Source organism: Eretmochelys imbricata, chromosome 24, assembly GCF_965152235.1.
Source record: "Eretmochelys imbricata isolate rEreImb1 chromosome 24, rEreImb1.hap1, whole genome shotgun sequence".
Taxonomy (NCBI): domain Eukaryota; kingdom Metazoa; phylum Chordata; order Testudines; family Cheloniidae; genus Eretmochelys; species Eretmochelys imbricata.
The window spans coordinates 9949566-9964440 of NC_135595.1; the positions used below are offsets into that span (position 1 = coordinate 9949566).

Consider the following 14875-nt stretch of genomic DNA (forward strand, 5'->3'; position numbering starts at 1 on the left):
CGGATGGACATAAACAGATGTGGATACGTGCACACACACGGACATGGACACACACAGAAACATGGACATATGGACATGGATGGACACACAAACATGGACAGACACCCACATGCGGAGACATGGACGCACACAGACACGCACGGTCACATGGTCACAGACGCACACAGAAACACGAAGACACATAGGGTATGTCTGTGCTGCGGCTGGAGGGGTAATTCCCACGGAAATCAGCCCCAGAGTCCTGGCGTGGGGGTGGGGGGATGGGTGAGCTGCCCCGAGTATGGCCCTGTGTATATATTTGGGCACAGGGTCCATAGGGGACATAGAGACATTCCCACATGGACTCACTCATGCACACACTCAGCTGGCACGGTAAAGCCACGTGCTATGCACCAGGAGGCACACACAGGCGTGCACAGAGGCCCGCAGACGGGGTACATCTGCGCGGCAAGCCCTAGCTTTCGTCTAGCTGAGGTAACAGCTAGCCACGGCGCACAGGCTGCAGCATGGGTCAGCCGCCCCAGAACACGCCTGCCAGGATGCTCGGGAGCTAGCCGGCACCGAAGCCCGTACTGCTGTGTCTACACTACTGCTGTTACCCCTGCTTCCATCACACCTTCACCTGGGGATGAATGTACCCACGGACGCAGGCGACGCCCCCGGGCACAGCGACAGTGGGGACCTGTGCCCAGCTGAGTTGGTCCCTTGGCAAGAGTTCAGACTAGCAGGGCGGCTCATACTGGGCACCTGGTCACAGCTGGGCAGGGGGCACCGCCTGCCAATGGGAACACTGGACATTTCCCTCTTTGTCTCCTGACGGAGGAGCTGGGGATCTGGGCTGCCAGCGAGTGTAGTAGCTACCTAGGCTCTGTTACCTGCCAGCTGGAGGCCCTGGCTGCGCTGCAGACGATCTCTTCTAATGTATAAGGCTTGGCTGGGCCCCAGTCTGGCTGCAGTCCAACCCCTCAGGATCTGCAGCCCCCTCTGCCCAGGAGTGAATTTCACAGGCCAGTGGCTCCAGGGAGGGCATCTCCCTAAGGCACCGCTAGGGTCAAACCCTGGCCCCATCAGAGTCAGGGGGAATGGTGCCACTGGGGTCAGGTTTCACCCTAGCAGCTGCCCCATGCTCAAGCCCCAGGATGGGGTAAGGTCTCCCATGGGAAGCTCCAGGCTGTGCAGAATGTCGGTAGCCACAGTTCCGAAGCCTCCAACTTGGAGATTTTCAGTTTCGCCCCACGCGGCTGGCTCCCAGGAACGCTCTATTCCTTTGATCCAGCCGTGCAAGCGTGAGCCCTCCACGCTCCCCGCCTGGGGCCGTTCCCGGGCCCCTGGGCTGGCAGGGCGAATCGTTTTTAGCACCCGCGCTCATAGAGTTCCTGAAAGCGAATGTCACAGGGAGTAGCTGATCAGGATCCCTTTTATATTCCCGTGAGATCTGCAATTTGTGCTGTCAGCTGGTTACACTAAGTCACATGGCCTCATTGCTGTTAGCTGATTGGATGATTTATGTAACTAATTCATACAGCGCAAACTGTGTGTTTGATTTACGCTCCTTGTGACTTGATTGTGGTGTAACAGCCTGGAAGAAAACCCTGAGTACGAACTGGCTTGTTAGTGGAGGAAGGCAGGGCAAGGGCGAATGGCTGGAACTTAAAGGCAGGCAAATGTCTGAGATTGAGGATGAAACATTTGTGAAACAAACTCCCAAGAGAAGTGGTGGATTCTCCATCGTGTGATGTCTTCAGATGCCGAGCGGATGCCTTCTGGAAGATATGCTTTAGCCAAACTCAAGTTATTGGGCTCAGTCCAGGGGGAAATGGAATTTACTGGCCTGTGAGCTTCAGGCGAGAGGATCTAACCTTCCCTTAGCTTCAAAATCTACGATCATCAGATTCATGTGACCCTTCTCCACACAGAGAATGTACAGAGACAGAATCCCTCCATCGCACTGAATAACAATTACAACCTGGGAATTCCACCATCTGCTACCGACGAGGGGACCGACCCATTCCTATGACAGTGCCTTTCAGAGTTGTGATGGGAGGGTGCATGGGCCTTTGGGGTTTCACCAAATCTGTACTTTAAAAAAAAAAAAAAGTTTGGTTGAAGTTTTCTGGAGCCATTTTTCACTTGATCAAAACTTATTTTGCAGGAGATTTAAAAACCCACCAGTTTCCAATTCAGTGGAAGTCAGCACTGTGTAATAATAACAATAATTAATATAAAAGCAGCAGCAGCTAAGAGTGCAGGTTTTTCCAAAGCCAAATGGGTCTTGGAACCCCAAAGGCTCGTGTGCTGTTCTGAATCTAGAACCCCTGGTATTCAAATGGCAAACCTAGAACCCGTGCTGGTGGACTGGATCATTCTAGAGCTGCAAGTTTTCCAGGGTTCCATGTAGAATCCCTGCTGTTCAGTGGGTAAATCCGGATGCCAGGACGCCAGACCCGAATGGTGTCAATGAGCATCGCGCTAGGGATGCTGAATTTACACCAGCTGGGGACTTGGCCCCTGATTCCCAGTAGGTGACTCTCCAATCAGTTATTTTCAATGGCTTCTAAATGTAACAAAGCAACTTCTCCCCTCCCTGGGGGCCCATTGGCCTGGAGAGAGCTCCCACGAGCAGCCATAGGGTCACGTGGGGGACGCTGGGCTCTGACTCCTCTGCCCCCAGCACTCCCGAGCTACTGGCCCAGCTATGGGACCTGTCCCTTTCCGCCTTGTGTGTGTCATTTGCTCAGCTGGGAATGGTGGGGGTGGGCAAGACTCCAGTGCAGGTGGCTGTGAAGTCGGACAGGCTGTGGTCTCCTCCTGAGAGCCCTTGGGGAACCAGGGGAAATGCATCAAGCCCCATTCCGAAATTCCTGGGGAAACCACGAAGGAGGTGGGGAGTACCTGAGCCCCCTTCAGTGGGGCAGGGCTCTCCCTGCCTTTGCCCAGCTCTGAGGCAACTGCGCCGGCCCCTCCTGGAGTGGGGGTGAAGGGGAGGATGTGGGGAGAGGACGGGAGTGGAATCTGCACAAGCTGCTGCACGGCCCTTGGTATCTGAGCAGGCCGGTTTATCTGGACTCGCTGGCCCGTCCGCTTCCCCAGAGGGAGCAGCATTCCTCAGCCCGTGGCTCTGGCTGGAGAGAGGCCAGGTCTGAGCACAGCACGCCCTCCCGCTGCGCGAGGCAGCGATCTGCAGAGGGGTGCGCTGTGGGCTGGCCCCACAGAAATGCAGTCAGCGCCTTCCTCGCAGAAGTTGATTCCATCAGACTCGTCGGCAAGGACGCACAGTCGCATGGGCTATCCACCAGCATACTTCAGGGCTCCACCAGCATACTTCAGGGCAGGGGGCTGATACCAGCTGGGGGTCAGGAAGGACTGAGGGTTCTTTGCCATCCTTTATTATTTATTTATTCTTTGCATTACCGTAGCCGCAGCCGTGGACCAGGCCCCATGGTGCAGGCGCGTTATTTATTAGATGTATTATAGTAGCACCTGGGCACCCCAGTCACAGGCCAGGACCACATTGCGCTAGGTGCTGTACAAATACAGCCCCTGCCCCGAGAGCTGACAATCTGAGTGTAAGTCAAGAGACAACAGCTGGATACAGACAGAGGAGGGGAGGTCAATGAAACTTGGAGAAAAGATAGGGGGCTGAATGGCCCATTGGTCTGTTCTGAGATGGCTGCAGGGGTCTAGTATGGTTAGTGCACCAGGACTGGGCGTCAGGACTCCTGGGTTCTGTTCCAAGCTCTGGAATGGTGTGGGGGCTAGTGGTTAGCGCACAGGGATCTGGGCGTCAGGACTCCTGGGTTCTGTTCCCAGCTCTGTAGGGGAGGGAGATCCTGTGATTAGAGGAGGGGCCCAAGTAGCGGTCCCAGTTGGGAGACTGTCTGACTACATGGCCTTAGGGCACGTAATAGGAATGCAGCTTTTGTCAGATCAGACTGGCCGGTTGGTGCATGGAGCCAATTATCCTGCCTCCAGCTGGCGCTTCGGAAAATGGTAAAAAGTCCCCCACTGCACTGGGCCTGTCCCAGGCAGGCGGCCAGACAGTGATCACAACAGTCTCTTCTGGCCTTGGATGCTGATGGATGCCAGGCTGGAGGAACTGCTGCTCTGACCTGGTGCAACAATTCCTGGGTGAAGAGGCGACTGTCCTGGGTCCTTTGGAAATGTTTCCACCCTCGCTGGGACCCTCTTGATCTCGCTGAGCCCCGTCCTGCGTTCCCTTCCCATCCTGTTGAGCTCTGGCATGGTGCCCAGGATGGGAAGGAGATGGGGAGTGGGGAGTCAGGTCGCAGGGGTACAGTACCCACCATGTAGCTGGCGCAACTCCCAGGGAACCCACTCAGCCCAGTGCCAGGGAACAGCGAAGACGCCCACGTAGTGTTATTGGCAATACAGCTGCTCAGTGGTGTGTGTTTGCTTAGTGTTGAGGGGCTCATGGTGCTGGGGGTCGGAAGAGCAAGGAGTGCTTTGTGGGCATAGCATAGGTGTGGGTCAGGACTCCTGGGTTCTAGTCCTGGTTCTGCTGCCGACTCACTGGGTGACCTTGGGCAAGGCATGTCCCCGCCCTGTGCCTCAGTTTCCCCCACTGTCAAATGGGGATGATGATACTGACCTCAGAGAGCTGCCTCCCCCGGACAGAAGCGCCCCAGGATGACAGTCCTCTCCCTTTCTCTCCCGCCTGCCCTCTGACAGGCTCGGAGCAGGAATCCATCCCTTGTAAGGGTGCTGGGAGGCAAGGCTGAGGCATCCACGTTTCATAGAAGGGGAAACTGAGGCACAGGGGGGGCGATGTGACTTACCCAAGGTCTCGGACCCAATCAGTAGCAGCTCCAGGAATAGATCCCAGGGTCCTGACTCCTGGTCCACTGCACTATCTGTCCCGTCTGTGCCTGCCTGAGAGAGCTTTGTTCCCAGTACGGGGGAACGTCCCAGGAGGCCCCCCACTGTCTCTGTGGCCAGGAAGGGGAACTAGTGACTGCCCTCTCCTCTCAGGGGCCTGCTACTCGCAGCCGCGGGCTTCTGGCAGTACCGCTGCGGTCCTGCAAGATCCGACCTTCTGGGGCACGTCTGATCCCATAAGGGGTTGGGATCCTGTCTGTGGAGCGGGACCCCCTGGCCCAGTTTGGTCTAGCCTGGGCTGACCCCAGAGGGTCCCCATCCCCTGAGGTTGGGTAGACTGGCCCCTGCTCTGCCTCTGGACCAGCTCAGATGGCCGCATCCCTGGAAAGTCCATCTATCATGAGTGCTTTAGGGTGTGCCCATGGCATTATGGGAGCTGACCCCACTGTGTGTAGGGCCCCTCCAGGCGGGGGGCTTGTGTGTGCGGGGGGAGCTTGCCTGTGCTCTTCTGTGGGCAAAGAGAAGACTTCACCTTCATGGATCCTGACACAGTCCCAGCCGGCTCTGAGTGGCTGGGGCCGGGGGGGGGGGGGGTCTTCCCGCCCTGGGGGCCGTGGGTTAACCCTTCCCCTTCTCGTGCCCACAGGGTCCCTGGCGGGGGTGCTGGAAATGGAGCGCAGCGTCACGGCGGTGCTGGGCAAGGACGTGGTGCTGCCGTGCCGCTACCGGGCTCAGGAGGGCGAGAAGGTGGTGCAGGTGACGTGGCTGAAGCAGGGCGCCGAGGGGCAGAACGTGGAGATCGCCGTGCTGAACTTGGAGTACGGGGAGCACATCCAGGAGCCCTACTTGGGGCGGGTGCTGCGGCAGGCGCCGGGGCCGCTGGAGGACGGCGCCATCGTGCTGAAGAACGCCGTGCAGGCCGACGAGGGCGCCTACGAATGCCGACTCATCACCTTCCCCTCGGGCAACTTCGAGGGCAGCATGACGCTCAGCGTGCTGGGTGAGGGTCCGGGCACGGGGCACCGGGGCTGCCTTGCTCTGCCCTACAGGTGCCCTTGGCTCTGCTGGGCCAGCTGTGGGCAGAGCTGCCTTCCCCACTCCAGCCAGCTAGGCCACTGCAGAGATTGGGGGCACGCAGGGCTGCCCCGGCCATTGGGATGGGAGCAGCCCTGAGCCCCAGCCTTCAGGGGACCTGAACGCTTGGTCTCCGGGCCAGGCCTGTGTTGGGGGAAAGGGACCCCGAAGGGGTGGGGGCGATACAGTGAGTGTAGGGGGAGCTGGGTATGCAGGGGTGGCCCTGGAGGGGTGGGCAGGGTGTCTGCATGAGGCCCTTTGGGGGAGGAGCTGAGCCTGTTCGGGGCCCCCTGGAGTGCGAGCCCCTTGGGGACCAGGAGCCAGGCCTGAGTGGCCCCCGCGGGGCAGGAGCAGGGCCTGGGCAGGGCGCCCCGAGACAGGAGTTGGGCCTGCGTGGGGTTCCGTGGGGGGGGCCGTAGCCGGGCTGCGTGGTGCCCTGTGTGGAGGCAGTAGCCAGGCTGCATGGGGCCTAAGGTTGCCAGGTGTCCGGTTTTCGACTGGAACGCCTGGTCGAAAAGGGCTCTTGGCGGCTCTGGTTGGCACCGGTCGGCGGCACAGCGGGGGCCTGGGGCTAAGGCAGGCTCCTTGCCTGCCCTGGCTCTGTGCGGCTTCCGGAAAAGCGGCCACCGGGTCCCTGCAGCCCCTAGGCGCTGGGACACTGGGCAGCCAGGGACTTCGAGGGTCTGTGCACTGCCCCAAGTGCCGGCTCCGCAGCTCCCATTGGCTAGGAACCATGACCAATGGGAGCTGCCGGGGGGCGGTGCCTGCGGGCACAAAGGCAACATGCACAGTGCAGAGAGCCGCCTGCCTGTCCATGTGCCTAGAGGCCGCGGGGACCTGGCGGCCGCTTCCTCGGAGCTGTGGTAAGTGCCGCCGGGACCCCCCACCCCTAGCCCGAGCCTTCCCCCCCACCACACCAACCCTCTGCCCCAGCTCGGAGTTCCCTATCACACCCCAAATCCCTCATCTCCAGCTTCACCCCAGAGCCCACACCCCCAGCTGGAGCCCTCACCCCCGTGCACCCCAACCCCCTGCCCTATCCTGGAGCCCCCTCCTGCACCCCAAACCCCTCATTCCCAACTTCACCCCAGAGCCCACACCCCCAGCTGGAGCCCTCACCCCCGTGCACCCCAACCCCCTGCCCTAGTCTGGAGCCCCCTCCCACACCCCAAACCCCTTATCCTCTGCACCCCAAAACCCTCGTCCCCAGCCCCACCTCAGAGCCAGCACTCCCAGCCAGAGCTTCCCCTCCCCTGCACCCCAAACCCCTGCCCTAGTCTGGGGCTCCCTCCTGCACCCCAAACCGCTCATCCCCAGGGCAGTAGCTGGGCTGTGCGGGGTCTGGGGGGGTAGAGGGTGGGCTGCGCGGGACCCCAAGGGGGTGGGGGGCAGTAGCTGACCTGCATGGGGCCCTGTGGAGGGGAACAGTAGCTGGCCTGCATGGGGTCCCATGGGGGTGTGCAAATGCTAGACTGCATGGGGCCCTGGGGGTGTGTGTGCAAATTCCAGACGGCATGGGGTCCCCGGGGGGATGCTGCCTTTTACATCCCCCTCACCGCTCTGCATCCTCCCCGCAGTGCCCCCGCTGCCGACCCTGAACCCCGGCCCCCCGCTGGAGGAGGGGCAGGGGAGGACGCTGGCCGCCTCCTGCACAGCTGAGGGCAACCCCATGCCCACAGTGACCTGGGAGACGCAGGTGCGCGGCACCAACAGCACCCGCCACTCCTCGCACCCCCGCTCAGCCTCCGTCACCAGCGAGTTCTTCCTGGTGCCTGGGCGCAGCATGAATGGCCAGACGCTCACCTGCGTCGTCAGCCACCCAGGTCTGCCGCACGAGAAGAGGATCACCCACGTGCTGAGTGTCGCCTGTACGTCCCAGCCCGGAGGGTGGCATGGGGGGCACAGCCCGGGGGGGGGGGGGCTGCCACGGGAAGCGCAGAGACCCACAGCGAAGCTGCCATGGGGGGCAGAGATCCCCTCCAGGAGGTGATATGGGGGAGGGACAGAGACCCCTTGGGAAGCTGCTATGGGGGCAGAGATCCCCCCAGAAGGTGCCATGGGGGTGGGGCGGAGACCCTTAGGGGCCTGCCATGGAGGTGCTGGAGGGCTGGCATGGGGTAGGGCAAAGGCCCCTGGGGGGTTGTCATGGGGGGCAGAGACGCACTGGGGGGTGCTGTGGAGCAGTGGGAGGAGCAGAGACACCCAAGGGGAGCAGCTATCGGAGTGGGAAGGCATATACCCCCTGGTGGGGGAGGGCTGAAGGGGAACCCCAGATCAGATGGGGCCCCAGGGGTTTAGTTGAGGGGCTTGGGGCAGGGGACATGTTTGCACAGACCAAGGTGAGCATGGGACCAGTGATGGAAAGGGCACAGGCTGGGGGGCGAAGAGGGGGCTCAGATGGGCATTTCTCTCTCCCCCTCCTCACGGTTGTTGCCCTCCCCCCACCCAGATCTCTCGGACGCCTCAGTGCGAGGGCACGAGGAGGAGGAGGACTGGCAGGCGGGCAAGGAGGGCGTCTCGCTGAAGTGCCTCGGCGAGGGCAACCCCCCACCCACCTACAACTGGACCCGGTAAGTGTGAGCCCACCGTTTGCGGGCAGGGTTCCCCTTCCCAGCACAGCTCCGGGGGCAGAGGAGGTGTCAGGACTGGCCTGTGCCTCTATCGGGGGCTGGCGCTGGAGGCTTGCGGGGGCTCAGGTTTGAGAAGCACCCCCAGGTTTGGACTCGCTGCCCAGCCTCAGAGGGTCAGCCAGACCGGGCTCTGGGTCTCATAGGGGAGTTTGCCATGGTTGCAGACTCCAAGGGGGTGCCCATTCCCCACCGCCTCCAGCCAGAATATGGGCACGAGGAGCTGGTGTGACCCACACAAGAGCCTACTACAGCTGCCAGTTAGTGGAGTTACTCCTGCAGCAGGAGGCAGCAGCTGGTGTTTTAGCTCTGGAGGTCCGGGGTTCGAATCCTGGTGACAACCAGCTCGCGCTGTGGGGCGGAGCTCCAAGAAGGGCTGTGTTCTGGGTCAAAGTGCCGGTCGATGGCTGCCCTCCCTGGCCAAGCCATAGGCCTGTCTTCATTCCTGGCTACCTCAAAGCCAGTGAGTTGGTACATAGAATCGTAGGACTGGAAGGGACCTCAAGAGGTCATCTGCACTCATGGCAAGACTAAGTATGATCTGAGACCATCCCTGAGAGGGGTTTGTCTAACCTGCTCTTCACAATCTCTAGCTGCGTGGCATACTCTGCATGTCAGCCGGTCAGTCCCAGCTGAGTTTGAGGTTTGCCAGGTGCTGCCTGTACCAGCTGTGATTTCACATGGGCAAGCCTCCGGCAGCTGGGACTGCAAGGCTGCGAGCTTCCCCTGAGCAGTGCCCTCCCACTCCAGGCCACAAAATCAATTTACCTCCGTCTTCTTCCTGCCAGCCCAGGCTGGGTGCCCATTAGCCTGGTCCCAGGCCTGCGGCTGCATTCCCAGCCAACAACGCTCGTGATCCCAGAGACTGGGAATCCAGGCGGATGGAGTGCACAGCTCCCACGGAGCCATTCGAAGGGAAGCTTTAACTTCCATAAACACTTGAGTCATCGCCCAGCCATCTCTGTTGTCTTGGGAGCCCTGGGGTGGCAGGGACTGGCTGGGACATGCTGTAGGTTGCTGGAGGCAGCCGGGGCCCCATGCACCCGCAGGGAGGAGAGGCTAAGGGGCAGCATGAGGGAACGTGGGGCGAGCGAGGCTCCCTCGGGGCTCTGGCCAGGCCCTGCGGGGAGAGGGCCTTTGACTGGGATGCCTAGAGGCTGGCAAGGAGGGCCTGTGCACAGTGCCACCGCTGCCATTAAAAGGAGGGCATGTGCCAGCCCCTGGCCCCATGGGACGCTGGCCTGGGTCAGCCTCCAGGTGTTACTGCACTGGGCGTGCTACGTAATCAATGGTTGGAGCTTTCTCCCCACGCTGCCCCCCCGAAAGCCAGGCACGAAACACAGTGGGGCTTTGGGGAACACCCCTCCCCCTTTTCCTTTTCCCTTTCTTTTCCCTCCACAGATATTTTCCCATCCCCGGGGAATTTCCCGAGCCGAGGAAGGGGCCAAGGGGCCAAGCCCCTGGAGACTCTATGATTTGAACCCCTGGATCCTGCTTTGTGGGGCCTGAAAAGGGGCCAAAGGGACGTGCTTCCTAGCCAAAGCGGCAGCCAGATGGTTAATGGAGCCAGCGAGCTCTGCAGAGGGGAAAAGGAAGGGTCCTATTTGGGTGGCATCCCACGGGGTCTTAGTGTGTGGGCCCATGTGTTTGGGCCTGGGAGTATGTGCAGGTCCCTACTCAAGAATTAGTGTGTGTGTGTATTTGATCATTCTTGGGTGTACCTGGGTTCGTGTGTGTGTGTACCTGGGTATGTGTGTACCCAGGCGTGTTTGCGCTAAGGTGATCATTCTTATATGTACCTGTTTGTGTGTGTGTATACGCCTGGGTCTATGGATGTGATATTGTGTACAAACACGTGCGTTTGTTTTTGGGGTCTGGTTGTGTGGCTCCGTGTGGACGTGTTTTTGTATTTGTGCTCATGTGACTGCCTTGTGTTTGTGCCCGTGGGTGTGTAAATTGGAGGGTGGGTGCCTGGATAGGCATGTGTTTCTGTGCACCTTGACACTGTACATTGTGTAGACGGGTTTGGGGAGATGTACTTGTGTTTGGGTGTCTATGTGAACGTGTGTGTGTTTGTGTACCTGTGCATGTGTTGGGGCACTTACGTGTGTGTGTTTGGGCAGGGGTTCGTGTTGTGTGCGTGTGTCCACACATCCCTCTGTTGACATGTGTGTGTCCCCGTGTGTTGGCGTGTGGGATGGAACCGGTGGCCCGGGTCATGCCGACTCAGCCCCCGTGCGGTGACGCAAGGAGCCGCGCAGCGTTCCGGGCTGTGTCTGGGCAGGCCCCGGCACTGGGCTCTGGCAGCGGATCAGCCGCGCAGGAACCGTGGGAAAAGGCAGGGAGCCCTTTGATTTCAGCACCTATTGTTCACGGTGTCCCAGCTCGCCCCGCCCACCGCAGCCGCCCGTCCAGGCACGTCGGCCAGGGGAGGCAACCGGCGGCCATGGGGCTGCAGGGAGAGCCATGGGGCACAGGGCCGGGGGTGGGGGGGAGCCGTGAGACATTCTCTGTGTGGCTCCCTCCTGTCCATCCATGTGTCTCGCTGTGTCTCCATGTCTCCCTCTATTCCAGGGGTTCCAGCCTGTCCCATAGGGCCCCCCTTAGCACCTCCTTCCATTGGACCCCCCCTCCCCGTGCAGACCCCTGCTCTAGGGCAGTGATGGCAGTTGGGAACAGCTGCTGCAGAGCACCCTGGTTAAAGCGAGTGGGATCGCTGCCCCCTGTCTGTTCAACCCCTTGCCCTCCCCACTTAACTCCCCCCTCTGACTCTGCTCCTCTGCTCCCCAGGCTCAATGGCCCCATGCCCGAAGGAGTGAAGGTCAAGGGGGCCACCCTCCTCTTCCAGAGACCCCTCACCCCCGACGACACTGGCGTCTACATCTGCCAGGTTGCCAACAGGTTTGCAGCCAAGGAGGTTCGGGCCAGCATCAGCATAAAAGGTAGAGTCTGGGGCAGGCGGGGTGGCAGCACCCCCTTGTGGTGGGGTTGATAAGGCCCCTTGCAATGGGGGGGTTTCTCTGATGGATAGAATAGGGCTGCTGGATGCAGACACTCCCTGGGGCTCTCCAGCTCCCCACCTGTGATGCCCAGTGTCATCAAATGGGGGCGCCCTCAGTCCCGTCCTGGAGCCAGCAGCTGGAGAGGGGGCTGTGGGTTACCCTGCCCACCGGGTGGTGGTGCAGTCAGAGTGCTGGCTCTGGGCTCGCCCTGGGCCCTCTTCATGTGGGTTCAAATCCAGCCCTGTTGGGTTCAGGCACCCACCCCTCACCAGGGTCTGAGCTCTCCTGGGGGAATCTGCCCGTCTTGTCCCCTCTGCCCAGCAATTGCTCTAGGGCCTAGCGGCGCTCAGCATCAGGGGGGCTCCGGAGTCCAGGAGAGCGTCAGGGCTTGGCTGGATCAGCACCTGTGCAGGGAGCCCGCCCTGGAGAGCCCAGCACCGCATGAGGCAGGGATGGCAATTCAGCAGGCAGCGCTCCGAGTGCTGAGCCCAAGTGGTGCTGGGGGGCTGTGCTGCAGGGAGCAGGGTGGGGAATCCTTAGCCATACAGAAGCAGATTGGATCTTCAGAGCTAGCACCAACAGGGGCTGATAACTAAACATCAGGTGACCATCTGTCTACCCATCTGTCTGTCTATCTGTCCACCCACCCATCCACCCATCCATCTGTCCCTCCGTCCATCTGTCCACTCATCCGCTCATTCATCCATCCGCCCATTCATCCGTCCGTCCGTCCACCCATCCATCTGTCCACCCATCCACTCATCTGTCCACCCACCCATCCATCCATCCATCCATCCACCCACCCAACCATCCATCCGTCCGTCCATCTGTCCACTCATCCATCCATCCATCCATCCATCCACGCATCTGTCTATCCATCCATCCATCCATCCATTCATCTGTCCACCCACCCACCCACCCACCCATCTGTATCCATCTACCCATCCATCCACCCATCCATCTGTCCCTCCGTCCATCTGTCCATCCATCCATCCATCCATCCATCCACTCATCTGTCTATCCATCCATCCATCCATCCATCTGTCCACCCACCCACCCACCCATCCATCCATCTATCCATCTGTCCACTCATCCGCCCATCCATCCATCCATCTGTATCCACCCACCCATCCATCCATCCATCCGTCCGTCCATCTGTCCGCTCATCCATCCATCCATCCATCTGTCTATCCACCCACCCATCCATCCACTCATCTGTCCACCCACCCATCCATCCATCCACTCATCTGTCTATCCACCCACCCATCCATCCATCCACGCATCCATCTGTCCACCCATCCACTCATCTGTCCACACACCCACCCACCCATCCATCCATCCATCCACTCATCTGTCTATCCACCCACCCATCCAGCCATCCGTCCGTCCATCTGTCGACTCATCCATCCATCTGTCCATCTCTCCATCCTTCTGTCCGTCCAGTCTGATGCCCCTTTAGACCTGGAGTCCGGGTTCCTGCAAGCCCACCCTTGTCGCTCGGACACCAGCTGTGCCGTACCCCCCCCACACCCGGCCACAGTCTCAGCCTCTCCCTGTCTGTCCCTCCCAGCAGAGAGTGAGCTGCAGAAGGTGAACGTGGTCTCGGCCTCGGTGGTGGCGGTGGGTGTTATCGCGGCCGTGCTGCTCTGCGTGCTGGTCCTGGTTGTTGTGTTCATGACCCTCTACCACCGACGGAAAACCAGGCGCATCTCTGAGAAATAGTAAGAGACGGAGCAAGGGGGGAGGGGCAGCTCCCTGGCGCACCCTCTCCCCCCCTCCGCCCCGGAGATACACCAACCCCCCTCACCTGGCCCCTCTGTCTTGCCTCCAGAGGGTCCCTTGATGGGATCCATGGGACCCACATAGAGAAGAGCTGAGCTCCTGCACAAATCATTACAGCAGGGAGCCTGCCCCAGCGTCACCGTCGCTCGCTGGGTGGTGAGCCTCAGGCCTGGGGACCCTGCTCCCAAGCTGGGCTGGGCTGAGCGAGCAGCAGAGGATGGGAGGCCGAGTGGGCAGCGTGGGACGGATGGTGCTGGCTACAGCGGGGTCTGCTGCAGAGAGTGGCTGGGCAAGCTTCTGCCCCCCCTCCGCATCCCACAAGCTCTGCCGATTCCCCTCAATCCTGACCCGCAGCCCCCTGCTATCCCAGCCCTGGGCTCTGCCGGTGCCCCTCAATCCCAACCCACAGCCCTCTGCTATCCCAGCTCTGGGCTCTCCCCACAGCTCTGCCAATTCCCCTCAATCCTGACCCGCAGCCCCCTGCTATCCCAGCCCTGGGCTCTGCCGGTGCCCCTCAATCCCAACCCACAGCCCACTGCTATCCCAGCCCTGCCCCCACTTCTCTGCCAGCTCCCCTCAATCCCGACCTGTAGCCCCCTCTTATCCTAGCCCTGGGCTCTCCCTACAGCTCTGCTGGTGCCCCTCAATCCCAACCCGCAGCCCCCTGCTATCGCAGCTCTGGGCTCCCCCCATCACTAAGTCCTAGCATGGTCCAGGCACTTGTAGTTTTAACCCCTGCGAGCTGGTCAAGGTGACATTAAAACTGCCTGCGAGGGTTGTGCTGCGTTTCTGGCACCACATCAGATGCCACCTGGGAGTCGTTTCGGCCCCCGACTGGGCCTTGTGTGGTTTGAAATGCTGCCCTTCACCTCAGTGACGACCCAGCGCTCGGCTTTACCGGGTCGGTTCAGCCCCTGCAGGCGTACAACCCCTCCGCCCTGCCTGGAGATATAGAAGGTGCTGACTGACTGTGACCTGGGCCCTGCTTAGAGAGACCTTGATGCAGGCCCTGCAGACAGACTCCTCTCCCTCCTTGCCCCTGACTAGGCAGCCACCCAAACTCTGGCACCCGGATCCTGCCTCAGGCTGCTCCCGGTGGGAATTGAGCCCCAGGCTTCCCTTATCACTGCGCTAACCTCTGCCAGCCAGGATACAAGAGGCTGGGAGCGGGTCTCAGGAGCAGCCTTGGAGGACCAGCCATGGGGTTTGAGGAGAGCACACAGCTCAGCCAGGCCACGGGGCTCCCGGGGCTGACCGGGACGCGGATCTCACTGCTCACCCTGGTGTCTCTCTACCTGGCAGCGAGGAGGAGCTGACCATAACGAGGGAGAATTCCATCCGGCGCCTGTACTCCAGCCACAGCACCAGCACCCGGAACCAGGTGAGGGGGCCGGGAGAGTGGGGGGAGCCCAATGGGGAGGGAGTGGGGCCCTGGTGGGGATGTTCAGCCCTCTCCCTCTCCCCCTCCCCCTCCCACGATTATGCTGAATTTTCTCCCCATCCGATTTGCAGGGGAGCTGGCTCAGTGAAGAACCCAGCCTCCCCTGCAGGGAA

General features: G+C 60.8%; 1 protein-coding gene across 1 annotated transcript in view; it reads left to right on the forward strand.

Annotated features, from left to right (window-relative positions):
• NECTIN4 (nectin cell adhesion molecule 4) overlaps positions 1–14875 on the forward strand; it is a 40431-nt gene that overhangs the window by 23546 nt on the left and 2010 nt on the right. Inside the window, exons 2-7 of the mRNA XM_077841625.1 lie at positions 5483–5836; positions 7488–7778; positions 8360–8480; positions 11328–11479; positions 13110–13260; positions 14624–14702. Of these exons, the coding sequence (XP_077697751.1) occupies positions 5483–5836; positions 7488–7778; positions 8360–8480; positions 11328–11479; positions 13110–13260; positions 14624–14702 (1148 nt within the window). The remainder of the gene's footprint in view (positions 1–5482; positions 5837–7487; positions 7779–8359; positions 8481–11327; positions 11480–13109; positions 13261–14623; positions 14703–14875) is intronic.